Source organism: Drosophila eugracilis, unplaced genomic scaffold (genome assembly GCF_018153835.1).
Source record: "Drosophila eugracilis isolate 14026-0451.02 unplaced genomic scaffold, ASM1815383v1 contig_2088, whole genome shotgun sequence".
Lineage (NCBI taxonomy): Eukaryota > Metazoa > Arthropoda > Insecta > Diptera > Drosophilidae > Drosophila > Drosophila eugracilis.
The window spans coordinates 3,173,792-3,194,720 of NW_024572964.1; the positions used below are offsets into that span (position 1 = coordinate 3,173,792).

The following is a 20,929-nucleotide window of genomic DNA, read 5'->3' on the forward strand; positions in this document are numbered from 1 at the left end:
TATTAAAAATACGCTCTTACATGCTATGATCTATGATCTAAATGCATCAATGTGTATATGCCAAGCACGCGCTGAACATCCGAGTACAATATTTTGCTAATGAAAGTCTGTCTCTAGTTGTAAAACTCCTCCTGCTATATTCCACTCCACTCCAAAAGTCGCGTTGCGCCTGCGCGGCCGCATATCACCCAACCGAAAATCTCAAACCGATCTCAATCGGGTCCGAAGGGGAGAGATCGGGTAATACTAAAAGGCTTCAACTACTCCGCACCACCACCAAGTCACTTGAAATGGAAAAGCAAGGAACTTTTAAATACATATTAAGTACAATTTGATTTCGAGACTCTTTAAACTGCATACTGATATCACTTTTTGTTGCAACGAAAGAACGAAAGATGGAAAGTAACAAATCTTAAGGATCCAATTTTACAGAGTCCACTCATAATTCCTCTAAGCAAAAGTTTCCAATTTTGGCAATTCTATCCTAAGTGTTATAAAAAACTAAAAAATATTCAAATTAGTAGATGCTGTGGTTCGTTTACTAGCTTAGTGTGATGTATTCTAATTTTGTACTTGTTGACAACTCGACTTTATTCAGATTAGATGACTTATGCGATTCAGTTTTACCCAAATTTTACAATATTTTTCTTAATTTTTTTTAAATATTTGTACTTTTATCTCTCTTTCAGTTTGTCATGATTACGGCGTACTTTATTTTTTAAATTATTGTTTACATCAACGTAAGACTAATTATTTAATTAAAACGAAAAACAAAATGTATAAAAAACTTTTTGAGAAAACCAATAAAAAAATAATAAAATTTTTAAATTTGTTGTGTCTTCATTTCATGAAGTTCATTCGTCTGCATGCTACAGCCCGATAATGGTATGCATGGCTACTTGGAAATTAGCTTACCTGGAGGACTTGTTAGGGATCAAGAAACCGTAATATTATGATATTTCTGGGGAATATAAGAGGCATATATTTATAAGAGATGGCGCCCATGCAGCAAAAACCATAAAATCAAGGGCATGCGCACTGAAAGCAGACATAGCATATTCAAACAGCGCGCTCATTGAAACCATTATCAAGGGAGGGTTCAGTTACAGCCCAAAAGAGAGCAACAGTTTTTCACGAAACATGCTTGAGCTGGTGCGCATATAATTCTCAACTTGTTCAAGCAGCTTTGGCATGGAGTAGCTGATAAAAACTGTTGTTCGGCACTCTGGTTTCTCTTCAATTGTCGAATAAATCTTTCGCCTTTTACTAAAGATTTCCGTGGAGAGGAACACTCTAATGAGTCTAAAATAATTTTTAGTAGTGCCCTGTCGCAAGACTGGGGCCATAGAGAATAAATTTGAATTGTAGTATTGGAAATTCGTGGATAATATTTCAAGTATTTCCTATTTGTGATGTTTAAGAACTATTTAAACTAAAAGTAAAAAGTTCTTAAAACGTATTTTTTTTAATGTTTTTTATTTTAACTACGTAATTACAACTCTATAATACAAATTTATTGTTAAAACTTGAAAATGTACAATTTTCTCTGTGCCTGTTTGTATTATTCAGATAAGGAATGAGATATGAGATGGAGAGTTGGGGCAAAAGCAGAAGGAAGCTTCTTGTTGTTGAGGAAACTGTTTCGCTTTGTTTTTTGACAAAATTTCGATAGTGACTTCTTGGCCGATTTCTTGTTGGTTGTTGGTCTCTTATGATTATCACAGTTTGCTATACGGAAGTTTCGGGCATCTTCCATATAAACCTTTTTGTTACGAGTCATACGGAAATGCGAAAGTTAGTTTTGGGTCTTGCAGATAGAGTAGTTTTGGGTTTTTGGGGTCCGTCATTCTCATCTTTGTTGTGGGTGCGAATTGGTAACTAAGACATAAAAACTACTTACAGCGCTAGCTAGACCTATATTTAGTTTTAAAAAAATTCAGCCAAAATTTAGCAAGTTTTCGAGTATTCTTCGTAGTTAGTGGGGAAAGGGGGACGGCGGCAGCAAAAGAGTTTCGTGGCAGTTTCGCATTAGAACTAAATCTAGGGCATCGATTTCATAATATTAACAAGTCCATCCGGAGATGGAGGTCTTAGGCGGGTGCCTCCGTAGGCGTGTGGCATCCCTCGACATTTTCGGGCCAGTCACAGACGTTCTCCTGTGGATTGAAGACCAAGTTGGCGGGGCAGGGCATGTGGTGCTTTCTTTCGCCCTCGCACATGTAGTAGTGGGTGCAGTCGGCCCAATCCTTGTGGTAGCTGATGTGTCCGTCCTCCTCGGCGCAGGTCACGTCATGAGCTGGTTGGATTAATAAGTATTAATTTATAGTTTCTTGTGTAATCCTTGCATAGGACTTACGATCTTTGGTGGTGTATGCTCCTCGTGGGCCGTGGGACTCATAGGGTCCATCGTATTCCAGCTCCACCTTGTAGTCCTTCAGCTCGTCGTTCAAGGCGGTCAGAAGAGGGTACTTGCCACTGCCGCAGCGACCAGAGAAATCATCCATATCGATGGACCACACCATGATGCCTCCGAAGCCCTGCTCCTTCAGCCACTCGGTCTGTATTTTAGGAAGAAATTATAAGAGTTTAGAGTTTACTATCGATTCCATTTCTTAACTTAATCGCAACTCACCTTGGTCTTGAGAGATCGCTCGTCATCGAAGCCCACCCACTGGTTGCCGCGGTAGGCGAAGGGCACCTGCTGCTCCGAGTCCCAGACAAGCGTTGTGTTATCTGCCGCCAGGAAGGAGCACACCTCGTAGTAGCTGAGGAATCCGGCCTCGTTAGTGAACTTGCCCGCCTTGCCACCGCCGGACGAGGGGGATCCAATATCGAATTGGGTGTCATTGACCAGCTCGAAACTGCGTCCATAGGTCGGCATGCCGATGAGAAGCTTCTCCTTGGGAGCTCCTTGTTTCACCCACTCCCTAGCACTGTAATCAACAGTCAATTTCTTCTGATAGCCAGTGGCAGATTCCAAGGCAAATAATGGAGAGTTGTGGCCCACTGTGCGCTCCCACTGACCATGGAAATCGTACGTCATAACGTTGATAAAGTCGAGGTACTTGGAGATCTCCGGCACATCGTAACCAGCTGCGATGGCTTCGAAAGAGGCGGGCACGGCGGCGGTGAGCAGCAGACGTGGCAATCCTGATGACTTGGCCTCACCCTCAAAGGCTACTCGAAGTTCCTTCAGCAAACTAACATAGGCCACACGATCCTCGGCACCTCGGGGATACTCCCAATCCACATCCAAACCATTGAACTTGTAGTCACGCAGGAAATCGATAGCCTCGTAGACAAACTGGTTCATGCGGAACACATTCGAGGTCAGCTCTTTGAAGGGTGTGGAACCGAAGGCCCATCCTCCGATGGCCAGAAGGATCTGCAGATCAGGATTAGCATCTCGCAGGGCAATCACACTCTCATAATTCTCGGGATCATCATCGGTGGCTTCTGTCAGTTTGTAATCCTGCAGAGTTGCGAAGGCATAAACGATGTGGGTACACAGCTTGGGATCAATGTTCTCCGGCTGAAATTTGCCTGCTCCTGGTCGCTTGGCCGACCAGCTGGTCAGGTAACAGAACACCTGGGCGGGACGAGCTGGAGGAAAGTGAAGAAAAATTAAATGACTGATTTTAGGGTTCAGGACTATTGAAAAACTCACTGTTTGTGGCGACAGCATTTGCTCCAGACTTGATGCGCTGCTTCTTCAGGACTGACGGTTTTCGCACCTTGTTGAGAATCTCATCCACAGAGATCTTGATCGGTTCCGGTTTCTGAAAATGTCAATAAAAAATAATATCTGTAATTTTCCTGTATTTTAACGGCAACTGTCAAACACACCTCTTCGATATCCTCGAAAGTGGCAGCAATGGCGGTCCAGTTGACATCCTTGGCTTCCTTTCCACGCGAGATCCCCAAAAGCTCCTCCCGCATGGCACCAATCAGAGGATACTTAACATTTCCACCGCACACCTCTCCCTTGAAGTCGTCCATGTCGATAGTCCATACCATGGCGCCTCCAAAGCCATTTGACTTGATCCAGTGCATTTTGTTCCTGATGGCGCGTTCATCATCAAATCCAACCCATTGGTCACCATCAACCAAGTAAGGTACCTTCATCTCGTCATCCCATACATACACAGCGCCATTCAGCAGCATTTCACAGATCTCGTAGTAGGCCAAGAAACCACTCTCCTTGGTGTAGACGCCTTCGCGTCCACCTCCCGAAGCTGGTGCATTAGGTCCATGTTTATCGGGATTAGCCAAAGTGAAGGATCTACCGTAGGTAGGCATACCAATGACCAGCTTCTCCTTGGGTGCACCCATCTTAACCCACAAACTAGCGGCATTATCGACGGACAACTGCTTGCGCCACTCGGAATCGGTGGATGGAGCATACAGTGGGGCATTGTGTCCTGTTTCGCGCTCCCACTTTCCATGGAAATCGTAGGCCATCAGGTTGATGAAATCCAGGTAACTGGCAATGGCTGGCACATCATATCCGCCACGGATATTATCAGGACCCACGGGGACGGCGGCAGAGAGCAAAAGTCGGGGTTTCTTCAATTCCTGGGCCTCAGCCTCAAAGGCCTCACGCAGTTCCTTTAGCAGCAAAACGAAATTCTTCTTGTCATCAGAACCCTTGGGGTATTCCCAATCCATATCAAGACCATCAAAGCCGCGTTTGCGAAGGAATGGAATGGCAGAGTAGACAAAGGTCTGACGGGTATACCTCGTAGAGGACATGTCCTTGAACTTCTGCGTGCCAAAGGACCAGCCACCAAGGGCAAGAAGGATCTGCAGGAAATAGAAAATAACATTTAGTAAATCTATAATTTTTAATTAATTTAATTTAACAAACCTTCAGTTTGGGATTGGCCTTACGCAGGTTCATCATACGTTCATACAGTCCAGGAACATTGTCCTTGGTCTCATCGTTGGACTCGTAAGAGCTCAGCTTATTCTTCTTCAGCCATCCAAAGGCGAAGATAATGTGGGTGCAGAGATCGGCTGGAATATCCTCGGGAACGAACTTGCCAATCTTGACGCGATACTGCGACCAGTTGGTGTAGTAACAAACGATCTTGGGTGTGCCATCGTCAACCTTGGTCTTCTTTCCTTTTAATGAAGATCCACTGGCTACAAGGGCAGTTCCTCCGACTGCCGCTGCGGCTCCTCCAGCTGCAGCTGCACCCAATTTCGCCTTGGAACGGAGACGGGTGCGACGAACGCTGGTGGTTGTGGCGGAGGTGATCTGATCAATGCGCTTCTCAGCCTCTGGAGCCTCAGTGGACTTCTTGGAGTCAATAAGGTTGCTTCTTGATGAGCTGACGGATGTTGTGGGACGTCGCAGACGTCTACGTGTCTTGGCTAAAATTGTAAGGAAAAAACATAAGTAAACAAACATTCATCTGCTCGAACTAAAACCTTTTTCTATTGAAAGTTATTTATTGTTCAATAGCCTCCCATCTGATTGATAGGTGCGCCCACATTTGACCCACAAAGTGATCAACTTGACCTTGCCCAGATTGCACAATCCGCAATGGAAGCGGCGAATTCACTGTACAGGTACAGTAGCTGGCACCTGCCATCCAACTGAACTCCCCATCAGCCGTCAATGTGGCAATGGTAATGACGGGTTGCCGCAATCTCGATCTCAATCGCGATCGTAATGGCAATTGCGATGGATTGTCAACCACTTGCGATCGACGAGTGTTGATAATTTCAAATTATGTATCTTCAGCTTGAATTCATCGACAGTCGTGACGTTGGGATTTACTTAATTCTGTCTCAATAATTAAGATATCGAACGTAGATTACTCTTGGGTCTTTACAAATAAACATACATTTATAATTATTAATGGAACGTCTAAATTGAGCCGCTGGCCCACACCGGTTTCTTTTTTATTTTTCTGCTTAATTTAGCTAAATGAAGTGGAATTGCTGCAGCAGAAATAACAAAGCGAAATTATTGCTAAACCTGTTTAAATATTTCATTTAATGGCCGTATCTTTTGCATTTTTCCACTGCGCAAGCCCACACAAAACACAGCACGCCAGACTGAATATGGTTGGTTGGTTAAAACGAGGCGGGTAAGGAGGTAGGCGGCATGCCTTTGCCTGTGGATATTATTAGCTAGCGAACCTCTAGGTGCCGTTTGGCTGCTTGAACTCCATCTGGGGATATAGCTCAGTGGTAGAGCATTCGACTGCAGATCGAGAGGTCCCCGGTTCAAACCCGGGTGTCCCCTTGGTAAACCTTTTTGCTGCCTTTAACTGAACTCGACATTTTCTTTCTGATCGATCCTTATCGTTTATTTTTTTAGGAGTAATATTATAAAGCCATTTCTGATGAGTTTTTTGTTAATAAACAACGATTGTTGACCACTTGGGGCCCTTGTTGGAGCCCGATGTCACACTTGGGGATATAGCTCAGTGGTAGAGCATTCGACTGCAGATCGAGAGGTCCCCGGTTCAAACCCGGGTGTCCCCTAGGTAGACTTTTTGAATCATTTAACAACACATTGCTTATAAATGTTCTCTGCTCTTTTCATTTAAGTATTTATTTTATTTGACTAATTTCGAAACCATAACCGTAATTATCTTAATTATAACTTCATTGACATTTGTCTCTTGCTGAATACCAGTTTTCCTTGGCTTTAAGATCTAATGCAAATTTAAACGAAATTGTCATGAAATTTATGAATAGATTAAAGTTAAGTCACTTTAATAATCATTTTTGTGTTTGCACAACAGCAATAAATAATACCCTTTTAATTTCAAGCATAAGAGTTGTATAATTGAAGGTATTTTTATTTATATATGTGCTAAAAGACATACGTGTGCCCAGTCGAGGGTTAAATTTTTGATGTTTCCATCGAACATGTTCGTTTGCAACAGCAACTGTGACATTAGTGCTCAAGTAGAATTTTAGCCTCGCGGAAACATCATGGGGATATAGCTCAGTGGTAGAGCATTCGACTGCAGATCGAGAGGTCCCCGGTTCAAACCCGGGTGTCCCCTTGTTTTTTAGTTTTTTTTGTTTGTTTAAATCCTATTTAAAATGTAGTCCCTAGTATTACAGAACTTTCTATATGATCCTTATTTAAATATCGTTATTTTCAATCCTGAATAATTTAGAACTTGGCCCCATGTACAGTTTTCTGGAGATTGGACACCCGTTACTCATAGCCCGGCTAGCTCAGTCGGTAGAGCATGAGACTCTTAATCTCAGGGTCGTGGGTTCGAGCCCCACGTTGGGCGGCAATCTTTTTGATTGTTTTTGATCTAGCTTATTAGACAAACTAAAGCAACAGTTATTTTTTAAGTACGCGAAAACTCATTATTTTGAAAATAAATTATTTTTAACATCATTTTTGTAACTGGATATTTTTTTAATAGTCTTGATTCAGGATGGAAGGAGATTTCACATATCCGGCTCCCAATTTTATCGCCAGAACTTATATAGCCCGGCTAGCTCAGTCGGTAGAGCATGAGACTCTTAATCTCAGGGTCGTGGGTTCGAGCCCCACGTTGGGCGATAAATATATTTTACATTTTAAAATTTTGAATATTAAAATTCTGCTTATTAAAATATTTATTAATATTCAAATAGTTAATTGCCATCCAAAAAATTCTTCTGCATATTTTCCATATTTAAAAAGAAATTTGTTTTATGAATTCAAGTTAGAATTCTACCAGATCAAAAATAATCAAAAAGTATGCCGCCCAACGTGGGGCTCGAACCCACGACCCTGAGATTAAGAGTCTCATGCTCTACCGACTGAGCTAGCCGGGCTATATAGTCAAAAGCGACAAAATTGGTAAGAGGATATGTACATCACTCCCTCCATTCAAATCAAAACTATTTAAAAAATATTCAGTCACAAAATAGATGTTAATAATAATTTATTTTCAAAATAATGAGTTTTTGCGTAAGTAAAAAATAATTGTTGCTTTATTTTATCTAATAAAGTAGATCAAAAATTATCAAAAAGATTGCCGCCCAACGTGGGGCTCGAACCCACGACCCTGAGATTAAGAGTCTCATGCTCTACCGACTGAGCTAGCCGGGCTATGTGATATAGGGCAAAAAAAATTAGGAGTCGGATATGTGGTGTCTCCCTCCATCCTGAATCAAAACTATTTAAAAAATTTTCAGTCAACAAAAAAGTTTATATAAAAATAATTTAATTTCAAAAATTTCAAAATTTTTCTCTTATTGTCTTATTTTTTCTATCTTGTTTGCACCTTGTTTATTAATTAATCTCGTAAATGTGTTATATGAAAATAGATTGGTAATTGCGATTTATTGGCTTCCGTTTTTTCACAACCATTTGTTTTCTTTTAATAATACTTTTTTATTAACTGTCTTAATTATGTTTTAATGATGTCTTCGTGGGCTTGTCTGTCACACCCTTTTGCCTTTCTCTCAATTAAGTTAAAGGGTTAAGCAACAAGCAATTATTGAAGTGGTTGCTGTGTGATAGTGATGCAGATAAAGCAATCACAGAAACATGGTAACAACAATAGCAAAGGAAGCAACTGTTGTTTATCAATTTCCGTTCAGTCAAGAAAGAAGGAATTGAAAATAGTCATGGACAAGATAAACGCCCACACAGCAAGATCGAGGGGCTGGCATTTTCATTTCTTGAGTAAATTCTCGTTCTTTATATAAGTGGGGATATAGCTCAGTGGTAGAGCATTCGACTGCAGATCGAGAGGTCCCCGGTTCAAACCCGGGTGTCCCCTTGTTTTTTGTCACTTTTTTCATTGGCTCAATTACATGTTAATGTTTTATTTTACTTATTTTTGGTTTACTTACTCTGTGCACTGTCTGTGGAGGGCGAGAGCAAGACAATCAGCAGGCATATCACAAATGCGATTCGCAGCAACCGCGGTGGAAACTGTGGTGGAGAAGAAACAAGGGGCAATTAATCACGGGTTTATGCTTTGATGTACGATTAATAATCTGTGATTTATGTGGGGGCACGTCGACTTTCAACAAATTACGTGGCACTTGTTGCCTCCCCAATTGGGCCAAAATGAAGGTCGCCAGGTGACAGACAGAGGTCAGTCGGATGGCCCTTTGGCGCCCACAATTCACAAGCGGACGAACACGTCTTGACATTGACCCACTTCCACCATCATCCGACCGGCTCCGAAAAAAATAAAACAAAGCACCCAAACTTTTGACTCGATTGCCCGGCCAACTAATTAACAATTAACCCGCCGCTCATAATTATTCAAAACTTATGTGGCCCATCCATTGTTCCGATGAGACAGTTTGTCTCATAAAACTGTTAAAACTTGTCTGACATCTTCAGCTGCACTTGAGAGACTTATTAGCCGTTTTGAAGAGTCTCTCGACTTTGAAAGTAAGTCCGACCTCCAGCCGATGCCATTCCCCATTCACAAGGGTTCGCTGAAGTGATGGGAAAAGGTGTACTCAGGTGTGGGCACTCCATTTTCTGGGACACCTGATTATGCTTTTTATTGGAATTTAGTTGAGAGATATTTTTGTGACAGCCCTGATAATGTAGACATACAATATTTTGAATAATGGGAGGATGGTTCAGGGATAATCATTAACATGTTATTTTGCGATTTCAGACAGTTTTGTAGCCTTTTAAAAAATATGCTAAGTTTGTACAAAGATAATTGTTAAACAGTAGAACTAACACAAAAGGGATTAATTAACAATATCAGGATCTAGCAATACAGCTTTGATTTTAGTCGATCATTGACAAAATCATAAGCCTTTCACCTTGCCCATGTTCATTTTTGCAAACATACTGGACTCTACCTGAGGGTAAACACACTTAAAGCTTTTCCATTTACCGGGTTCTTTGGGCCATTACCAAACGCCTGTTTAGGCATTCAGGGGGCATCTCCATTAAGAACACCTTACACAACGCCGGGTTATGCAAATCGCCCGTGGGCCACGAACAGTTAGCCGTAATGGAAGTGGTGAAATGGTGAAATGGAGAAATGGCCCGAATTGGCACAATCGTGAGGCGATTGCTAACGGTCGGAGCTTACAGTTAGAAAGCTATGGGTATTCTGGCGAGGAATGCCCAAGGTCGTGTCACTAACTTGCCGAGAAGGTTGTCTAATTTATGAACATCCCCCGCCATTAGTCCGCCCATTAATCTCCTTAGATCTCTCGATCGAGATGGGACGCAGTTGATCCGAGAAAAAAGTGAAACTGGTTTGGGCTTATTTTCGGCTATTTATTTAAATGTTTTAGCAGTCCGCAAACGATGCATAAATTATTTGGTCTTAAAGCAGCACGCAAAAGGTTCCTTATCGCGTGTGGCCAGTTAGCCAGTTAGTCGGTTGTTCAGCCGAACTGGTCTGGACCAACTGGTTTGCTCTCGCTTTGGATCTTTGCATCTTTGGCTCTGAAACTGGGCGCGGAAATAAACGGAATGACCATAAAGAGAAACCGGGCCTCTCAAATGCCTTTCATTTTCCATGTGCGAAAGCGAAAATCGCCAGAACCGAAAGTCTAACCAACTTCCCAACTTGCATGTCGGCTGTTCAAATTTAGCAAATCATCTTTCAATCGCATTCTTGCGTAAAATGTGTTGTACGTTTGGCTGGCATGTCCATTTCGGGCGATTGTCCAAGTCGCATTGCAAAGTTTTCTACAAATGTCCATTGTGTTTGTCTGGCTTTTGCCGTGGCTCTGGCTGTAACTGTGTGGCGGTATCATTAGCTGGTGTCCATGTTGACTAACGGCTCGCTGGAGCAAAGCCAAGTTGCTGGAGCTCAACACTGACCAAAACCGAGTGTTTTTGGCTTCATAATGAGCAGCCATTATTTCCAGATAAAATTTGCTCTGAATAATACAGAAACTTCCAGAGATTTGTTGTTTGGTTTCTTTGTAAAAGGAACTTTCGAGGTGCTACTAGAAAACTTCCAAACATTTTACGCAAGGCCGAGAAAGTGTGATATTTTGTACTCACTTTTAAATTGAAACAAGCAACACTTTCAAAATAATCTCTCATTAATTCATATTATATCTATTTCTCATATTAAAGAAGCATTAAAAATCATTTTAAAGAAAATATGAAAACAATTTTTCTGTGTAACTGGGACTTGCTTTTCTTTCTTGGCTTAAAAAAGCCGCCAAGTCTTGGGTTTCAGTGCGTTTGTGTTAGCCAGAAAGCCGCGCCAAAGTCTGCGGTTACGACAGCACCAAATAAAAGTCAATAAATAATAGAAAGAGAGAGGGGTGGGCCGTTCGATGAGGGGGTGGCAACAAGTAAAGACAAGCCAACTGCATTCCAGCAGCATGATTGGATTTGTTCAATTGTCTTGCGCAAAAAGAAACAGCAAGTCCATGTGGAAAATCGGAGAAAATTGCACTTAGTTTAAAAGCATTAGATACGAGACTTCGATTACCTCGATGTGTTAAATTGTAATTGAATTCGATCATTTTGTTGTTAATATAAAATCTGCAATTACGGTCTTATACCAAAAAGGAGATTAATAGATTGGCCTATAATAACTTCGAAAAGCTATAGTGTCTTCTGACTAACTATTCTTAAATTTTCTATGCTTTTAAATAATTTAAATCAAACTATCAACCCACGTAAGCTCTTACTTCCAGGGTATCTAAAAATATGATCCGTTTGGTGATTGTGGATTTCACTTGCACGAAGTCAAGAAAGCGCAGAAATCGCAATTCATTTGCGTAAATTTTGTGGCTTTTGTTGCCGTTTGCCGAATGCTCGTGTCCGCTCAATGATTTCAACGGGCGAGACAAATTGCGCAAATACTGCATTAATCATGCGCCACGGAGGCTGCAACATCTGCCGTTCGCCCGGCTCGCGTTCGTCGCTTAAGTCTTTCGTTTGGGGCCATCGGAGTGGAAATGGAAATGGGAATGAAAATGGAAATGGCAATGCAGTTGGCGTTCGTTTGAAGTGCGATTTATTTAAATGCGGTCTCGGCTTTCGACCATTTACCACTTTAGCGGCTGTCGAATCGATGTTGTCTGGCCGTTTGTTTGCGGCTCTGTCGCGCCTGCTATATTTAATTAAATGTTGAACGCCTTTTTGCTTGACCGAAATTAAGCTCAAGGTGAGGCTCAACGCAGCGCAACGCAGCGCAGCTTCGAAATAAAAATATACAAACAGAAAACATAAAATAAAAGTACAGTGAAAACTGAAGAAAACCAGCGACACGCGTCATTTGGATGTGTGGGTATATATATATTTTTTTGGGGAGGGGGGTGTTTTAAGCCATAAGTCATAACTGCTTGGGCAATATTTTGGCTTTGATTTTGCGGCTAACTATTTTGTTTTCTGGCCCGGTCTCAGACCAGTTGCATACGTCACACAATTAAGCCAAGTCGTGAGCACCTGTCCTGACCAGACGACCTTGCGCAATCTGGCCAAAAAGCTGGGCAAACGAGTCCAGAGAGGACAACTTCAACGGCAACGGCAACGGCGTTGGGAGACTGGAGATTAAGAGAGTCTGAGTCACCGTACTTTAGTACTTAAGGCGAAACTGGTTCACGAATCGATTAGAATAATGGTTGAGCTTTAGCAATTAGTTGGGTCCGGCCAGGGCGAGAATATGCCACTTGAGACTTCAATTACCAATTACAGGGAGGGAGAGCGGCAGTTAGCCACTTCTGGGTGCGGTGCCTTGCCAATCTTCTGGTCTGCCGGTTTTCCTTAACGGCGGCCAATTACTTCCTGTTGCAGCATAACCCTGAACCGGCCATTGACGCTTCAGAAAAACGAGTTAAGGCGGCAGACTCCAACGGCTTGCCTTTATGATATGTGTGCTAAAATTCGCAGCCTGTTCTAGGGCTTTTTACACTGAGAAAATTAGTGAAATTATTTTTAGTTTCTCTTCATTTTAGATTGATTTTGTTACTTATTTCACGGGATTTTTAACGATAAATACAGAATTTAGATTGTATCTTAGGTACCTTACTATTATGACTATTATAATATCAAGGATTGTTTTTAAGGTGGGACACATTCCTGAGACACTCCTACTTATACACAAGCTGTTACCTATTCCTGCTTTAGATCCACTCAGACCCTTAAGAGCGTCATCTTTTAATGGATTAAGCAATACGGCAGGGTTTTTTTTTGACGCTCGCACTGAATTATGGAACTGCATTTTGGTTTGACTTTTTAATGTGCCAAACGTGAGGCACATAAAATGCCAGCCAGCTGTTGAGAGCCGATGCTGCTGAGTCACTATCAGTAACCAGAAAAAAAACCAAAAGAAGTGGCAACAGAGCGAACGAGAACATATAACCATTATTCTTGCGGCTGCAATGCCAGATTTCAACAGTTGAGTGCGCACCACTTCCGTTCCAGTGCCGCCAGATCAAGCATTTCCTACACGCCGCGATCTTGTTCATAATGTCAATAAAATTTATGTCCGTTTGTTCGTTAGTTCGTTCGTTTGCTTGTTTGTCTGTTTGTTTGTCTTGCTTTTTGGCTGGCCTCGTAAAGAATTTGCCATTTGTCAGTGTCGCATTTGAGCCAGCTTCTTTAGGGTTTTTGTCAGCCTTCTGGCTTTGGTTTTTCACTGTTTACTCTGGCGAAACCGAAGCTAACGGCCTGGAAAATGCCCGACTGTATGTCTCTCGAATGTTGGGTAAAAATCATATTTTCACTTGCACTTTCGGGGGGAGTGTTTTGCTGTCTTTTTAGCTTTACAGCCAACCCAGCGGCAATAAGGAACTAACTTTGCGGACATTATGTCATCGCCATCAGCAAGTGCAACACGAGGAGAAGCCACCAGCAGCCGCCTCCTTACGTAAGCCCATATGCGCTTTTATTAATAAACAAAGCGCCTCAAAGGAAAAAAAGAAAGACAACGAGAAATCATAGGGAAACGAGCAGCGGTGAAATTCGTATTATTAGCAAGTTAATACGGGGTTTGCATCTCCGGCGGCCAAAAGCAGGTGGCATTGTGCTCAACTTTAACCTTTTCGGCTAAAAACGGAGACGCGACTGCGAACCCGTTTGACTAGCAGACTTTATAAACAGATATTCAAATTAAAAGATGCCCGATTGCCTCGGGGCTGGGCCAGTTTGATGGCCCGATCAATGTTTATGGCCTAGACCATAAAACGGTTTTAATTCAAGCCATTTTATTGCCTCGTCTGGCCGGATGAATTTATTGCCAAATGCCAAAAAGACGTCTTTGCTGATGATCAAAATAATTGTACTGGCCAGCGGAAGGGCCACAAATTACAATTTTCGCCTAATTAGCTTCAATTATGAGCAGCCAGGGTTGCGCAACCTATCGACGGAGATCAGTCTATAGTGATTTGACATTTCGATTATGTCGCTGTCCGATTTCGCCGTGGATATACGGCTGATAAATACTAGTATATATAGATAGTCCGCTTTTATATAATGACGGCGGCGAACCAGTTTGCTTTGGCTTTTATTTCAGTTTGTCACCTCGCCGTCTGACAAATGATTGATACACACGCGTACCACGGATCCCTAAGCATATGGATGTGGATTTGTGGATTTGGCCGAAGCATAATTAACATTTATTTGTCATTGGGTGTGGGCTAATTAAGATGGATCTCTTGCGGCGCGGTTGGACAAACAAAGCGCTTTTGGCTTTTTGTCGCACTTCCTGCTAGACCCTTAAACTGAAACTTGCACTGAACGCCAAGTTCGTTGCCTCAGTCTTTTGATTTGCCAGTGCGTGCATATGGCAGAAAAGGGGATCATTAACGGCGTGTTATTAATAGGTATCAAGTGTTTATAGCATTTTGCAAGACCATACAAATAAAACTTGATTTGAGCACCAAGTTCGTTGCCGCAGTCTTTTGATTTGCCACAGCGCCCAAACATAAATGCTGCCCGTTTTTGACTTTGCCTGAAAAGACTTGAATTGAGTTTGCCAGCTTGGGTTTCATTCTCTCGTACGGAAGTTAAACTAATTTTTAAACACAAAAAACTATGCTTTGTTTTGCGATATAATTAACTGATTGATCTTTTCATTTATAATTTAAAATCTATTAAAAACATAAAATAATAAAAATATCTAGTACCTAAGATATGTACATTGTACATACATGTAGTTTCTTTTTCAGTAGCTCACAGCATTTATATATATTTTTCTGTGCAATGACTTGTTGAATTACTCTCACTCCTATCGCCATCAGCTGCTTGACTGTTTGTCAGTCGGCCTGACTGACTGACTGTCTCAACGAGGAGTTCAATAACCATTTGATGCGTTTCGATTTCAGCCAAACTGTGTACACAAATCAGCATAAAAGTGAACGAGGCTGGAAACTTGCTTTTGCGTCTGTATACGAGTATATGATGGTATAGTATTTTCCATTCAGCCCACACTCCCCCAATCCCCAATGCAAACTGAAACTCAGACTCGAGCCCAAACCCAGTTGCAGCTGGCTGTCAGGGCTAGGCTAAAAAGTGATTGCCAAGATGCCGACAGCTAAGAATCGAGAACGCCGTGTTGCCAGGCACATTTGGCCAGGCTTAAAGCCAAGCGGTTATTGGCCAAAGTCAAAATGCCTGGCCTGGCCTGCAATTATGCCCCAGCTACTTGATGCTGTTTGAGCCATGAGTCGTGGCTGAGTTATGAGTGGCTGGCATTTTGTTGAGCATTTTATTCACATTTCATAGAAATATCACAGATTGCTTCATAGAAACTTCAGTTGCATTGTCTCGTTTAACAATAAAACATTTGAATGTCTTTAATTTATCTAAAGTCTTGCTTAAAATGTTATAAAAATGATTTTATCGCTTCAAAAGTCAGAGCTTCAGGGGCGAGTAATAAAATGCCAGAACTTGGTACGATAATTCTATAAGTGAGATATAAAATAAGTTTGGAAAATCAATAGTTAAGTTTTTCAAATGTTTCCTACTTTTTTGTTTAAGTTTCCAAGTAACGAACTCATATTTCCTTTGCCTCTTTCGGTATTTCCAGGAAAATGTTCATTTTCATTACCCAATTTGCCTGTTTATATCTTCTTCTATTTGTACACGCTAATTGCGCGATCGGTTACAAAATCTGGCAAATGCAGGACCCTCGTAATCGCTGGCTGACATTCGCATTACGTATACGCCCAGTCGGACCGCATTAGTAACTTCCGTCACAATAATAATAAAAAAAAAAACAAGTAAACAGTGAAAAATGCGTTGCTTGTTTTCTGTAAGGGAGAAAGTCTGTCGCTCTGCAATTATATTGTCTGCCCCTCCCCCTTTCCACTGATTTTTTTTTCATTTTTTGTTGCTGTTTTTGTAGTGTTTATTTTTCTTTGGGGTTTTTCGAATGTAAACACGGGCAAGCTCGACGTCTTGCCATTTCAATGGTTTGTTTTGCAAACAAAATTCTCTGCAAGTGTTTTCATTCAATTGTCAGCGCCGGCAGAGGCATTTCAAACGAAAGTGAGAGTTTCAGATACATTCACAGATACGTTCGAGGTACAGATACAGAGGTACAAAGATACTGATTTCCAGCGTACTGCACATGTCAGTCACGGTTGTCAATAGCGCGTGTCAAGTTGGTGGGCGTGGCCAAAATGAGAGGGGCGGCGGTTAAAGAGAGTTATTAACTAACGCCAAAATGCCGCGAAAGTGCACGGAGGCAATGAAAACTTTGGCCCGTCTGGCAATTAACATTTTTCAGTTTTCTTTTGTTAAAGTGATTAAGTTTTGACCTGCTCTACATTACATAAATATTTTTGGCTTATGACTGGATAGTTAATGAATATTGCTAATTGTAAAACATTTCTAGTTTTATCAAATGATTTAGATAATATTTCTTAAATATTTAGAAAGTTTTGCTAATTACTTTTTAGTTTAAGTTACTTTTAAAGATCATATGTCGATTTTCCATTGAGAAACATTCGTTAGCGCATCAAATATACATTTTGTGAGCTTAATAACTAATGCAAAAAGCTGTCACGCAGACAATGAAAACTTGGGCAATTAGCATTTCTTATTGTTTTTTGTTTTCATTTTCGAAATGCTTAAATTTCGACCTGCTCCACATCGGAGTATATATACTCGTCTATATACCCGATCCGTTGCATTGTGCGGCCAGCGAAAGACTATAAAATAAAATGTTTAATTTATAAAGCTGGCAGAGTTCGCATTTGATTTTGATTTGGACTCTTTGATTGCCTTTTGCTTTTCCACTGTTTTCGAGACTCCGTTTCGAACCTAATTTTTGTGGGTTTTTCATTTTTGAGACCAGTTTTTTTCCGTTTTTTTTAGTCTTTTTGTTTTTGCTTTGCAAACACTATTTGCCAATCGACGTTGGCGAGTTATAGGTATTTTTATTTTTCCTTTTTTTTGTTTGGTTTTTGTTGCCTGGTTCGTTTGTCTTGTTGTTTTCCTTTGCAAATATTAATTGTTGTAAAACAAAACTAGTTATTGTTATTGCTATTGTTGTGGGCCTGCAACTTTTACTTGCTGCTTTTGCTGCCAAATTGAGGCGTGCCGCCTGCTGCGGCCATAATGGAAATCTTTCGGCCAACTTAGCTGGCTTTTCGTTTTTAGTTTTTCGCTTTTCGCCCCGAGCGGCCGAGGAAGTAAAAGCCGTTGCCAATTGGCCAATTGAAGACTGCGACTTCGGGCATTTTCCCCCTTTTTTTCACCAGCTATGAAAGCGAAACTGAATCCCCCAACACCAACTTCTGGCCCCCACCGTGTTTGCCTGTGTTTTTTAGCCTCTTGGCGTTCATTTTTTATTTTATTCATTGTCTTTGACAAGTTCGCCTTCAACTTCGGTCGGTCAGTAGCGGTACAGAACCCGTTGTCGTTGTTGTTGTTTCTGTTGTTGCCTCTGTCATTCACGTTGCTGCCTTTTCTCACACTCAGCCATTCTGTGATTAAGACTTACACGGGAAAAGAATTTTCAACATTTTTCTAGGCCCCAATAAGAGCATGGTCTTTGACGTCAGTAAGAGCGCTAAGTATTCTCATAAAACAGGTTACTAAAAACATCTTAATACTTTAGTGAAATATAAATGACGCAGTATTTACAACTTTTATACTGATCATTTGTTTTTAAAAGATTAAAAGATTAAAAGATTTACTAATGATTACGCTCAATTTTCAGTCTATTCAAAATTCAAACAACAAATACGAGTATAAATAAACATATTTGTCTATGTTGCCCATTAATGTGCGTTGGAAAAATCCTTGTTATCCTATCCTAACATAATTTGTAACCCTTAAATGATTTTCATTTTTCTTTTAAAACTATAGCCTTCCTTGACTATTGCCTAGCATAAAATATTATTTTTTCCCTGTGCAGTCTTGGTTTACGTTTACGTTTACGTTCTCCAAACTGCCATGGAGTTACTGCTGGCTAGCATTCATTTTTCCGTTGCGTCAACGGACTTTCAATATTCTTTGGCATGCTTTTTGTTCTGTTGAAGGGGGTTGACTGGGGGGGGTCTGTAGTTGGTATGATAATTTCCATAGCTCCATGCCTCTGACACACATTTGCACTCACCATTTTTAAAGCTCGACTTCGCGCCGCGTATCCACAAGCTACAAAATCGATTCTCCTTGAGCTGGCTGTTGGGTATTAGATTGGATTGATCTGGACTCGATTCGATTCGGTTCGATTGGGTTCAATGAGATTGTTATAGCTTTCGAGACACTGCAAACTGTCGTGGCTAACCGCACATATTTGGCCACTAGTCACTAGTCACTTTCAAAAATCCTGGCCCCCAATAAGGCGAAGTGGACCGCTTGTCGCTTCGAACTCGCACGTTTGACTGAAAAACTGAAACTGATTCGAGCGCTGCCTCCGCCAGCTGCCAAGACAAGGCGACGACAACAACGGCCACGGCAGCGACGTCGGCGTCGACATTTGGAGAAAATGTTGATATTTATTTGACAAAAACAAAATATTAACGTTTAAAAGGATCAAAAGTATGATTTATGATTTATGTTCAAGAAAAGAGAACACATACTATGTCAAAAAATGTCATTTTTTGTTGAATTTGATGTTCTTTTTTCTTCCAGTGCATTGAATGAAGCAGCGGAGAGTAGAGCTGAGCTTAGTTTGGCCCCCGTATTGAGCAGGGTTTTGGTTTCGGTTTTTGTTGCTTTGGTGTTTGGTGTTTGACAACGGCTGAGCTTCAGTTTCAGGTCCGCCACGTACGAGCGCCATATACGATCCGTCCAACAACAAAGGCAGTACCAGCAGCAGCGACAGCGGCAATGGCAGCAGCAGCAGCATAAAAACAGTTTTTGGTTTGCAGCCTGCGCTGTGAGCTGCATGGAAAATTAAATTTGCTGCGTTGCCTTTGCTCGGCTCTTTCGTCTGCCGCTGTTAGTAGGCAACAGAGGGTTAACAGTGGACTAGACCATATCCATTGGCCAGCCATTCAATCCGACGTTCAACCAAGCACCTTTCAACCGGTTTGAATTGGGGCCTTTTAACCATCACTGAATCAATCACAGATTTAGGCAATTTCAGTTTTCTCACTAATTTATTTTATCGCAGCCGCATTTATTATACAATTTTACTACATAAAAAGAAACATATTTAAAACTTTTTACAGGTGTTTCGATCATCGACAAAAATATTGCCGGCTTTCATTTAATTTTACAACATCGAATAAAAATATGCCGCTTATTAAAAAGGCAATTTATATTCTTCATGGCTAATAAAAGTTGATAAGTGGAATATTATAACCCCAAGTACTTTAAATTACCATCACAAAATGGATTTCTAACTATTATTTCTTAAATTTAAAACCTCAAATTTAATAAATATTAAAAGTGCATAAAACTACAAACATTTATAAGCATAATTGATCAAATTATATGCCATTAAAAACGCTCTGTAACTACCTTAATAAGCGATGTTACATCATTAAATTATTAAATAATTTATTAAAGATCGAAACAGCATTAACCCATATAAAAATCAATTTTAATTTGTTGAGTTTATGGGCTAAGCATCGATAAATTTAAATAGGTTATCACCGTTGATTCGATAACTAAGCCAGGTGAAACTAGGTAACTCCCCCACCCACCCACTTTGAACCGGGTGGTAGCCAACATCATTCGTTATCGGGTTTGGGATTTGGTAAACAAACATGTTTGATTAGCATAAAGACAAACGGCCAAGAGCCGTCAGCCAAATGTCTCCGACCTGATCCCCATCTCCATCTCCATTTCCATCGCTATTTCCATCTCCATTTGCGACGGCGTTAAATGCAAATTCGAAATATGATTTACAAAATACGCAGCGCATAACACTTGGCTGACGTTTCACACGATAGAAAGCAGGAGGCAGCGGAGGTTAATTAGCATATGGGTTTCTGTGAAGGGGTTTCATAAGCGGGCCGCCCCTTCCATTTCCAATCCCTGACCTGGGACCACGCCCCCGAAACCAATCAACAAACTACGCTCTGATGAAAACGAAAGTCCAGATTGGTGTGATTTTTCTTTTGGTATTATCGAAGTTCTTAGTCTCTCAGTTCCTGGAATCTTAGCTCACCAGAAAATAAGAGGCTTCTCACGCTTTGCATGCCATAAATTTCACCGCCTTTCACTGTAAATCATTTGGCCAACTTAATTGCCTGCATTTTAATGCCCACTCCATTGCGTGCCATTTGCCATTTGATGTTTGCTGCAGCTTTTGCTTTTCGCAATTCTGTGTGCCAGTTTTCAGTTTTCCCCCAAAGAAAACTCTTCCATGCGATGCTCTGTTTCGCAAGCGGGCCAAGTTTCACATCGGATGCACCGCAAAACACTAAAAAATACAGCATAGAAAACCGAAAGCCAGGAAGAAGGGATCTATTCGAATGCCCATTACCCATTATCTATGCGGTTCAGGTGGGACCTTATCGACGAGTGCATTGGCATGGCTTTCGAAATTGTTATACCGATTGAATATCAAATCGAACGACTTAACCTTCACTACTG

General features: G+C 41.2%; 1 protein-coding gene and 9 non-coding genes across 10 annotated transcripts; 7 read left to right on the plus strand and 3 right to left on the minus strand.

The window, feature by feature from the left end:
- The first annotated feature begins 1,220 nt into the window (after positions 1 to 1,220).
- On the plus strand, positions 1,221 to 1,342 carry LOC121529918. The gene has a single exon (XR_005993689.1). It is a non-coding gene; the product is annotated as a U5 spliceosomal RNA (small nuclear RNA).
- Positions 1,343 to 1,457: 115 nt separating this feature from the next.
- On the minus strand, positions 1,458 to 18,766 carry LOC108108004 (probable chitinase 10). The gene is made up of 8 exons (XM_017215858.1): positions 18,498 to 18,766; positions 8,830 to 8,911; positions 4,868 to 5,376; positions 3,847 to 4,803; positions 3,668 to 3,779; positions 2,633 to 3,603; positions 2,357 to 2,558; positions 1,458 to 2,296 (listed from the first exon to the last, which is right to left on the minus strand). Exons 1-8 carry the CDS (start codon positions 18,498 to 18,500, stop codon positions 2,091 to 2,093), a joined length of 3,042 nt encoding a protein of 1,013 aa, XP_017071347.1. The 5' UTR covers positions 18,501 to 18,766; the 3' UTR covers positions 1,458 to 2,090.
- On the plus strand, positions 6,185 to 6,256 carry Trnac-gca. Its single transcript has one exon. It is a non-coding gene; the product is annotated as a tRNA-Cys (tRNA).
- Positions 6,427 to 6,498, plus strand: Trnac-gca. Its single transcript has one exon. It is a non-coding gene; the product is annotated as a tRNA-Cys (tRNA).
- Trnac-gca lies at positions 6,957 to 7,028 on the plus strand. Its single transcript has one exon. It is a non-coding gene; the product is annotated as a tRNA-Cys (tRNA).
- On the plus strand, positions 7,196 to 7,268 carry Trnak-cuu. Its single transcript has one exon. It is a non-coding gene; the product is annotated as a tRNA-Lys (tRNA).
- On the plus strand, positions 7,473 to 7,545 carry Trnak-cuu. Its single transcript has one exon. It is a non-coding gene; the product is annotated as a tRNA-Lys (tRNA).
- Positions 7,731 to 7,803, minus strand: Trnak-cuu. The gene has a single exon. It is a non-coding gene; the product is annotated as a tRNA-Lys (tRNA).
- Trnak-cuu lies at positions 8,008 to 8,080 on the minus strand. Its single transcript has one exon. It is a non-coding gene; the product is annotated as a tRNA-Lys (tRNA).
- On the plus strand, positions 8,685 to 8,756 carry Trnac-gca. Its single transcript has one exon. It is a non-coding gene; the product is annotated as a tRNA-Cys (tRNA).
- Positions 18,767 to 20,929: the final 2,163 nt, after the last annotated feature.

Bases quoted from the DNA above. Each gene is read 5' to 3' on its own strand.
- LOC108108004 (XM_017215858.1), bottom strand. The intron at 3,780-3,846 runs GTGTGTTTGACA...TGACATTTTCAG, and splicing joins CTTTCGAGGATATCGAAGAG to AAACCGGAACCGATCAAGAT. The intron at 3,604-3,667 runs GTGAGTTTTTCA...ACTTTCCTCCAG, and splicing joins AAATGCTGTCGCCACAAACA to CTCGTCCCGCCCAGGTGTTC.